This window comes from Bombus pyrosoma, linkage group LG5, assembly GCF_014825855.1.
Source record: "Bombus pyrosoma isolate SC7728 linkage group LG5, ASM1482585v1, whole genome shotgun sequence".
NCBI lineage: Eukaryota > Metazoa > Arthropoda > Insecta > Hymenoptera > Apidae > Bombus > Bombus pyrosoma.
Genome location: NC_057774.1, coordinates 4,460,476 through 4,471,392, shown reverse-complemented (window position 1 = coordinate 4,471,392; position 10,917 = coordinate 4,460,476). Strand labels below are relative to the sequence as shown.

The 10,917-nt window shown below is 30.2% G+C and overlaps 2 protein-coding genes across 2 annotated transcripts; both read right to left on the bottom strand.

Moving 5' to 3' along the window:
• Positions 1-124: 124 nt before the first annotated feature.
• LOC122567326 (DNA polymerase alpha subunit B) lies at positions 125-7,503 on the bottom strand. The gene is made up of 7 exons (XM_043725696.1): positions 7,341-7,503; positions 6,721-6,940; positions 6,552-6,603; positions 1,808-1,908; positions 931-1,725; positions 645-860; positions 125-582 (listed from the first exon to the last, which is right to left on the bottom strand). Exons 1-7 carry the CDS (start codon positions 7,417-7,419, stop codon positions 264-266), a joined length of 1,782 nt encoding a protein of 593 aa, XP_043581631.1. The 5' UTR covers positions 7,420-7,503; the 3' UTR covers positions 125-263.
• A 310-nt stretch (positions 7,504-7,813) lies between these two features.
• LOC122567336 (dipeptidyl peptidase 3) lies at positions 7,814-10,873 on the bottom strand. The gene is made up of 4 exons (XM_043725714.1): positions 10,565-10,873; positions 10,018-10,315; positions 8,170-9,934; positions 7,814-8,096 (listed from the first exon to the last, which is right to left on the bottom strand). The coding sequence occupies exons 1-4, from the start codon at positions 10,759-10,761 to the stop codon at positions 7,948-7,950; spliced, it is 2,409 nt and encodes an 802-aa protein (XP_043581649.1). The 5' UTR covers positions 10,762-10,873; the 3' UTR covers positions 7,814-7,947.
• Between the last annotated feature and the right edge of the window lie 44 nt (positions 10,874-10,917).

The window sequence follows — 10,917 nt, the reverse complement described above, 5'->3', positions numbered from 1 at the left end:
TCTAACGGACAAACGATAAACTTCAAATTTTATTTAGTACATTTCCCATATGAGGAGAGAGAAATCATGGTATTACATCGATATAAAACAATATTTATACTTTCACTTCTCTTAAATCAAGGCATGAAAACACAAATTATATACAAATTCTTTTTATTAACATCATTCTTTAAATAAAAGACACAAACTTCTTACTTTTGTATTTTAATTATCGTATCTTTTATCGCAACAAGAAAATATAAGAAAAAAATGAGAAAAAGCGATCAGACTTTCACAATCTCACAAGATACTCTATTTGGATCCCATTTTCCATTATTCATTGGCCGTACACATAACTTAGCACATATGTACTTTTGTAATCGCTCCGGATTCAAAACGAGGCATTCATTTAATGGTTTGCAATAATGTCTAACGTCGGAAGGTAAGATCAACACGTGCGGTTGCCGTTCAAAACAAGCGTATTGTTTCCAAAGTCTGGTATCAAGATTCAAGCCAGGAGGAGGAGGATATACAGGGTAGAATGAAGACTGAGACAATACATGCTCGGCCAAACGACCAAGTCTATCCATTCCAGGTGTATTCCTAAAAAAAACTTTTGTTACAATAGAATTTATATTTTATTACCTAGATGTTGATACACTTACGATACTTCTTGTTGTCCAAGATGTCTAAGTACATCAACCGATGTTACTCCTATATGTAAACCATCTACGTTTATTATGCATGGATCTGGCATACTACAAATATTCGTCGTATTTGATCCAAGTTTATTTGTATTTAGAATGAACTCCGGAGTTGGAAAAACCGGATGATGATGCACATCACGATTAGAAGGTACCAATATAATGCGAGTAGATTTCCTAAATTATGAAGAATAGTAATGCTAATTTACATTATTATATTAACATGACCTTATTAACTGAAATATACCCTTGTAAATATTGCAGAATCTTCGTTAAAAGCGTATCAAAAAAATCTTGAAAAGTCTCTTTTAAACTACATTTTTTAATTTCAGGATGTGTATATTCTACAAAAGGTCCAACTAATATTAACATATTAGGTTCGTCTTCTACAACGCGTTCCATAAGATCCCATAAAGGTTGATAATTTAAATTATCAGAGGGTGTAAACGGACCAGCCGCAACGTATATTTTAATATCTTTCGATATTTTAGGTACATCGAATAATGGTGCATATCCCTTAACAAACAATTTATTTACTGTTAAAGTATCCTCAGTAGTGATAATACCCTCAACCGCAACGATCTGACCAGTAAACACTGAGTAATGCTTAATTCCTTTAAGATTCAGATGTAAAATGGGAGCTTGTTTCTGAATTTTAAGCCTTTTGGTACCTTCCAGCATAACAATTTTCCTTCCACTAGGCTTTTCGGCTGTTATAAATAGTCTGCCCCATGTTCTAAACACAACTGGTTTTATAGGCGCTATGTTTCTAATGTAACGTATATTCGAATTAGGAGGTTCAATAGCGTTCCAAGCGTAGCACAATCGCTCGCCAAAACTTTGACAATGCATGGTAAGAATGGCTCCCTGATTGGAAAACATTTCAAACATGTACAATGCACCTTTAGGTATATGAGAATTATCCGCCTTAACGATCGATACATCGTGCTCGTTTTGTTTCTTCCAATTTTGAATGGCAGGGCCAAAAAGTAAAAGGACTTTGCCTCTAACCGTAGTACTGGGTGCACGAATTGGAACATCACTATAACAATTATTGAAATTTACTAATTGCAGTATCGAATTACACAAACATGTAAATAAAAATGATTAGATAGCGTGCTTACGATTGTGAGGTATAATTCAACGGTGTGAACGTATGGCCTACTGCTCGTAATTTATTATTGCTTTCTGTCTCAGCTGTTGGACTCCTTGCTCTTTTAGTTTGCTTAAAAAGAAGTGAAACGGTATTCTATATAATAATGTAAAATAATCTTTACTGCAAGTTAGAAATATATATATTTCATATATTACACACAATATTTTAAGGGTGGAACAGATCACCGTAGACGAGTATGTATCTAGTCACGAAGTAAACCATAACGCGCACCACATTCATACTCGCCTATGGAATTATCTGTTTTACATCGTACTAAGGCTTTATAAATGAAAAAAGTTTATAATGATAACAAATTTTTGAAACGGTTGCGCGTTAATATGGGAAAACTTATTTTATGATTATCAATGAAACGGCGATGTTTGAATCCAAACGTGCTTAATGAGTGTGGATCTAGTCACAATTTGATCTCCTGTGCACTAGACCTTCACTCATTTGGCAAATTTGGAAAAGATGAATTTTCTCGTTTTCGCTTGTTTTCTTTCTCTGCCGCCTTCCTTATTACATCATAAAAACCTAATGTTGCGTGCTTCGAACTATCGATATTTAAAAATTGTTTTCTAATTAGCGATTACAGGCGAATGTGAATAAATGCAGAAAGAGTAAGATAAACAGTTATTTTAACCGGTAACGTTACAATGACAAAAAGTGTACAGTTATAGCATGATCTTCGGGAGTCAACATAACGAAGAAGGTTAATTGTTATTAACCTGGCCATTCTTGGCACTCTATTACGTATTGTTTCGATCTAGTTCTGTCCATTTCTTGTACTTTGCGTTCGATACTTTTACATTCAATTAATCTGTTGCTTTCTTTCACAGTAACTGTTCAATTTGCCGAATATTTCTAATTCTTTAGAAACGGTCTATCCTTTTGATCGATCTATGTCTATACAATTTATTTATAAAGTATATTAGAAGATGAAATTTACGAAATTCTCTGTAAAAATATCAATAACAGATACGAAATTTGCTTGGACGATATTTGTACCAGATCATGTAAAACTTTAAATCGATCATTGAGCTGTCCTCTTTCCCCCTCTTTTCTGACGAATACATGAAGAGTCTATTTCTCCTTCTACCCCTCTCTCCGCAAACTATCCGCCCCTGGCAATCTTTTGCCCCACTATTCACAGAGATACCGTGGGAAATAACATGAAGCTTTTACCAGATACAGTTGTAGCACGCTATAAGAACCGTTGATATTTCATTCACTTTTCAATACAAATATAAACTGTTCTTTTCTTTTCCTTTTTTCCCTATATCATCCGAAATTCTTACTTACTTTATACATATAAGAGAGAATATCGAGGAGTTAGAAATTGGAGCAAAAAGAGGAAAGAGATCGCACTGTCAGTTGTTGGTCAATTGCATTTAATTGGTAGATGTAAGCAACTCCCTAAAGAACAGAACTTTGAACCAAGTGCCGCTTAAGGAAGCTAAAATTTTGTTATAATTTACACGCAATTTAATCTTATTAAACCAACAATTTACTTATTTATACAAATCTTGCAGACTTTTAGACAGGTGGAACGCGATAGCAAAAATAATTATCTGCAATACTCCTGATTAAAAATATCTAAAAAGAAAAAAAAATTTTATACAGTATATAAGAGGAAAGTGTAGAATTACCAACGATTAGGGACAACTTCAAAGAACTATCCTATATAAATGCACACGCAGACGCATGTGAATTTGTATTCATATAAAAATATCATGTACATTTGTGAGGATATACATATATACAGAATATTATTTAACAAGAAAGTACATGTAATTCAAACATAAAACATATAAAACTAAATGGTTAATCATATAATACCTTTGCTTAGTAACCCGAGACATTTTTTCGTCAAATATTTGGAAAATATCAAAACACTGAAATGTATATATGAAGAAAGAAGTAGATCTAAAGAAGCATGCGACTGAGTTGAAGCAACAGGTTGCAGCGACGCGACGCTCAGAACTCTCGACCAACGAACGGTCGACGACATTCGCGTGTACGCACACAACGACAATCGATCTTCTTTCTCTTTCTCATATACAGGACTGTTTTTATTACATATAATATGCATATACGCATGTGTATCAATGTGAATAAGGTTATCCGTAAACCTTCCTAATGTTAGCAAATACATTTATCTCGTATTTCTTGTAACGACATCTAATGATAAATTCAATGTGAATAAGCAACCTTTATACGTAACGAACAACTTTTCCGATTCTGTGCAATCAATCTGGCACATTTCCACACTAAATATGGAACTGTATGGTATGAAATGATAGGAGAAGTAAAAAAAAATTGAATAAACAATAACAGCAATAATAACAATAGCAACAGGTCGTTATGACGCGAAACGTTATACGATTGGCGGAATGACTTTCGAGTATGAAATTCACTCAAACCGAATTCCATAATGGCTGACGCTTTACTCGACCATTTCAACATATAATACACACTACACTCGCTCGTATAATACTATTTTGCACAAATTATTTACTATTTCACAACAAAATTTACACACAATGTACAGCTTGCATATAGACTGTAAAATGCACGGTTAACCGGCAAACCACTGAATAATACACTCCGACTCCTCGTGACTTCGCTGACAGGCAAGCGGTAGCGTCTCGATTCGACGCCATCGAGATATCTCACCGTACCGAATAATTTTTAAAAAATATTAACTATAACTGCCTCGTACACGAACAAATCAATTATTTAGCAAACTACAACCCGTAAATTTCAGTATAACTTGAGAACTAAAGCATAAGAGTAAACGAAAGATATAACGCTTTGTTCAGAAATTCTGTAAGCGCGCATGCACGCGCGCATCAGGATGATAATGGAGTCTGGGTCCTTGAAAACTGAAATCGTACCCTCTGAAGAAATCTGGTCAGCTTTCTTAGATGGAAGGAGAATCCCTCTCTATACGATATGAGAAGGCACACTATCCTTTTTCTACCAATAAGAATCATTCCAACATTCCCCTCCTTCGAAGAGTGTCCTTTGTGGGAGACTGGGAAAGAAGAGGAGGGGATAATGGCGGCGATCTACCTGGACGATTTTTGTGGCGGGAATTATGGTGCTTCAACAAGATCCTACAACAGCGCTTCAGGACAAGAAACCACCTGCCGGGAAATAGCATCGGAAATTTCACTACTGTTAACATTAAGCATCAATAGTAAGCATAATAAATAATACGATGTTCTGATTTGCAATAAATGATAGGACTGCCAATGACAATATTATAATCTCGTAAGATTTTCTATATTTTTATAAAAAAGAAATACGTTAGAAATAAAATAAAACATTTTAAAGAATAAAACTTAACTATTGTTTAAGTTGCTTAAAATGATACAATAATATGTTAAAACCTTTTAAAATATACCTTGAACTTACATTAACAAAAAAAAGTAAAATAATAAAATAAAACAGTAAGTTCATAAAAAGAAAAGTTCTACTTTGAAATAAAAATTTAAGAAGACATTACTGTTATACCTCTAATTTATTTTGCTAATTAAAAAGGAGCCAGATTTTATTAATGTTGATAATAATCAATTTTAAATATGATAAAAATAAAAAAATGGAATAAAGTTTAAACGGTGTTCTTCTTATATATTAAAAATTACATGTAACGTTCTATGTGTATTTGTTAACATAAATTTGAAGTCAAAATTTGCAATCGAGTTGAGCGTACTAATAAGTAAGAAATATGACAGTAACTTAAATCTAAAATTTTGTCTACTTCGTATAACTTTGTAAAGTACAATTCCAAACGTTCTATAAAGAATAAGATCCTCAGGTAGAAACCTTACGTCATTGCTACTATAGACCATAGATCGACCATAAAGAATGTGAGACAGTGTTGCCAAAGCGATGTAAATCATTACACTGCCAAGGTTGAGGTACAATATAAAATAAATTGTTCCTATATATAATACAACAATTTTCTAAAAAACTATGTTTAAAAAATATTTATTACGTGTTATGTTGCATTAAAAAGATTGGGCATTTTTTTCGCAACACTACAAAACATAACAACATTTACACAACATTATATGCACAGAAACACTTATGGAAACTACGTTTTATGATTATAAAATGTTGTATGTCTTGCAATATAGGGCATTCATAATTATAATCTATTAGCAAAATTGTTAGGCTTCTATTATAACGACAGTATAGGATGTATATTTTCAAACTAAATATTTTTATTGAGAGACAAAATATTTATGAATATTTTTAATTAAAATAAAATAAAATTATTCTACAATGTAAATAAAATTTTATAACAAAATTTGGTTATATGTAATAATTTTAGACATCTAATCTATAAAGAATACTTTGATAAATCTGGCAACAATGTCGGAAGACCATTACAAGGGTAGAGACCTTCCCTCTTGAAAGAAAGAATAAGGAGAACGAGTAATTTTTGAACTGAAAATAGCCCGCTCAAAATTCGACAAAAAATATTATGAATGTAAAAATAATTATTGCTGAAGCATATTAAAACATATTTTCATCCTTTTTTATAATAGACTGTATGTCAAATGTTGCTAACTTTCCTTAATTCGTGAAAATATTTACAAATAATTAGTATTAAGATATATATATATAATGTAAGATTGTATTTACTAAATTTTATGTAACAAAATATGACTAATTAAAAAATGATTAAAATGAAAGCTTACCTTTAATGTAGGGCATTCTCCACTGCTGTATATATCCAAAACATTCTTACCACTATTATATGCAATAAATAGATGTAAGAATAACATTTGAAAATCACATGAACTTAAAGAACTAAGAAAGATAAGCAATTGCTAAATTTGTTACTAATAAAAACACATGAAAGGATACGTAATTTCTGTATTAGACTGTATATCAATATGTATATTTGATACTACTTGGGTAGGAACGTCTAAAGAACATTTATTGTTTTTTTCTAAATCTTCCTTTTCAAACTTAATAAGATTGTTTATTGTTGGATCAATATCTAAGGAGCGTGGAATTGTATATGCTACCCATAATTCTACAAATTTTTCTTCATCTATGTTATAATCATGACATAGCTGAATACCTATTCAAAAAAATTCTTTAAAGATATATTAAATAAAAGTAATATATTAATATATTTTATATAAATGACAAAGAATGAATATAAATATTAAAAATATCTGACAAAATTCTATATATATGAACATATTTTGCTAAGTTACATAAATGTGTACATATTACAATGATATATAGTATAAATATTCCAAAATGTTGTTATAAAATTTATCAGAATTGTTTAACACACATTTATAAAATATATATAATAGTACAAATAATGCAATCAAATACGAATATATCATCAAATATAGAGAATATGTCTGTCTCGGATCAAATGATGCTTTTAATAAATTACTGATTAGGAAATTCGTATAGGTTAAGAATAAATATCTTGCATTTACACAATAAGTCCATAAGTAACTTACATTTATCGATCACGGATTTATCGGAAATATCACAACCTAAATTAGAAAAGCACAGAATTAACGATTCTTCTGACACCATTTTACTACACAAACTAATATTCTTTAGGCTTTTCCCGCCAATTTAATAAATCAATATACATGCGTAGTACTCTGCAGTACCCAGTAGAGTTAGAGTCTACAGTTACGAATGATGAATGGTATATAGTGTGAAGAAAACATACTGTATATTCAAGTATACTAAATGGTATGCAGAATCATAACGCGGTCCGTACAAATTTTTCTCAAGAAAAGTAATGTATGAATATGTGATGAATATGTGATATGTGATAAATATACAATAAATAATAAAAACAACTTTATATCGTTTGTATAATTTTACAAATATATTTCATGTTATTAGGATAGTTATATGCATAAATATTGATATTTTCACATGCAAATCTTATTTTATATAAAATTCTTATTCATTAGAGTACTTAAAAAACCAATAAACCATTTTTTTCATAATTATATATATGGTTCTTATCCATATATACATATATAAACATTACAGTATACATAATAAAAAAAGTATCTTTTCTGGCCAATGTTAGTATTAAGTAGTTGATTAATTTTCTAGTATAAAATGTTGTTTGTCTTTTTCTGCAAGTTCGATAAGTGTTTGTGAAACATCTGCAGAAGGGAATCTTTCTATCCAAGACTGAATCATTCCAGCAAAATTAGGTTCATAGTTTTTCAATTGTACTTCATTTTCACCTGTACCATGATATATAAATTAGTAATATTATAAGAATTTATAGTAAATGTACATAATTGTATGAATACAAACCATTTACAAATGTGTTAGATTGTACAAATATCTTTCGTGGTTCTTTGTGAGCTAAAACTATATCTCTCCAATGTGCCCATGGATGTGGACCTGTTTCGGGTACCTCACTATATTTGTCATACATTTTTTTGGCTTCTTCAATGTCACCTGTACTTTTATAAATTTGCAATTTAGTTAAAAACTCTCCAATCGCCTTTTTACCAACTGTCAAAATTTTCGTTCTGTCAACAGTTAATAATAAATTCTTCCCTGGCTCAGATTCTACAACATTAACAAAATCATTGCCAGCTTCTAAACAAACTCTAAGTAAGACATATCTTGCTTGAGAATGAGCTTGCAGCCACTTCTTAGTAGATGGTTGATACATTTCTAAAGCTTTTGCACAACCAGTCCATAATAAAGATAACCAATTAACATATATTATATCATCAGCCTCAAAATTCTCATGTCCAAATATACTTATTATATCTTTCTCTAAAGATAAATATAATCCAACTGCTTCTGCCCTGCATTCTTCATAAGAAGATCCCATTGATCCAAACTTTGAATCATATGTTTCACCAGGTAAAAAGAATTTATTTATTGGTTCTCCAGTAAAAGGATTTTTTACTTTTCCCATATCAAAATTATATAAACCAGATTCTAATTTCCTCAATAATTTACCTGTTCCATGACCAAGAAGTTCATGCAAACCAACTTGTACTTCAAAGCTGGCTACTCTATAATGATTCATTAGAATTTGATCATGTTCAGATAAAAATGGCAGTACATCTAATTTCATATTTGCAGGAATTACATTACCCAAAGAAACATTTTTAAATCCTTCTGATTGCCTAATTTCATCATAATTTGGAATATTTATACCTGCAGGGATACCAGATCCTGAGAATGTTAGGACATCCAATGAAGTAAAATCAGGCCTTAGAAATTCATCTTTTTCAAAGTCTCTGGCCCAAGGAAGCTTTGGTATAAATTTTTCTGCATTACTTACTAATGTAGCAAATTTTTTGGACATTTCTTTATTTACCATTGCTACAAATCCTTCAAACTCCCCTCTCTGACCTGCTGGATCTCTATAGGTTTCAATAAAACCAATATAAGTTTCTATAACTGGTCCTTTGTCCTTAATCCACAAACGAGACCCATCTTTATGATCTTGTAAAGATCCTGTCTTGAAATGCTGTATATATTTATTTAACATACTCTTTTCAGTTTCATTTGCAGCATATTCTTTTGCTTTTTGAATATTATCAACAACTGGAATCAAAAGTTTGCTATAGTCTCCTCTTGTAATTTTAAATCTTGCATTTTTAAATACTTCTTCTGGCAATGTAATATTAGGATTATCATTGATCTCCACAGAAGCTAATCTGATTTCATATATATCTATGTTTTTGGAACCTTCAGAATCGTTTTGTTTATTTGCTATTTTAAAACACCTGGCATTATAAGATTCTAGTCCTTTATTTTGCATAAAATCATTAACTAATTCTGCATCTTTGTCTGTACAATTAGCAGAAAAATAAGTTGTAATCCCCTTTTCACCTAATCCTAAAGATTTTAATTTTCCTTCTGTAGAATATATTATATTTTGAATTTTATTCCAAATTTCTTCAATGTTTTTGGGATTATTTTCATATGCCTTTGAAATTTTTATTATGGCTTCAAATCTATCCTTAGGCAAGTTAGGTATTATTTTGCTATCACCAAAAGATTTATAATTACCAGCATTTGCAAAGATTCCACAAGAATATACTAAAAATGCCTAAAAGTATAATTGTACAATTAATGTTAAGAACTATTTTTAAAAATTAAAATTACTATTCCACATATTATATATAAACTTACTGTGAACTCATCTTCACTAACACCAGCATTAAATGCAGAATTTTTCAATTCATTTATTGTTTCAGATAAGAAAATTGTATGTAAAAGGGCAAATAATAATGGTGATTCTGGGGAAGTTTGTACATATACAATAAGACCACCATTCCATGCAGCTTGACTTAAATAATGTGCATATAATTTTTCCTTTTTTGTTAATGCATTAAATGCAGTGTCACATTCTAAAGCAATTATTGGTTGGTTATTCGGTAAAATAAACATAGAAATATCTTCACTCATTTTTGTAGATAATAATTTCGCACTGGAATGCAAAGTAAAACAATAGATTTATTGATTACGCTATAGAATTTATATATAAATTTATGTATATATGAAAATAAAACACAATCATTAAATCAATAAATTCAGAAAACTTTTTTACAATTATAACGTTCTAAAGAAATATTAAGAAGGAAATTAAAGTGAAAATTTTGTCCTTTTATACATATATATACTATATGTATACGTATACATATCTTGTGAAATAAAAGTGACGCTACATATAACCAACCTTGAAACAAAATTATTTCTTAAAAGCTTAACGTTTTTATCTGTATTTAGAATTATAAATCCAACTCTTCTTTCCTTAATACTAATGTTAAATGAAAAAAACCGTAGAAAATATTTAAGCACGGTTTGTGAAACAATCTTCTGTCGATAAAATGGCCACATCTGCAATATATTTCTTTCGCGGTGCAATTTAAACATTGCAATTTATGCAAAAGCGACTAACTATTTTTTTATATCTATATACACAATTGAACTATCTATTATTAAAGAGTTGTCTGTTACGTATTAATTTATTATATATATTTCCTAATATAAAAACGATTACCAAAATTTCCTAGATAATCTAGTTCTTAT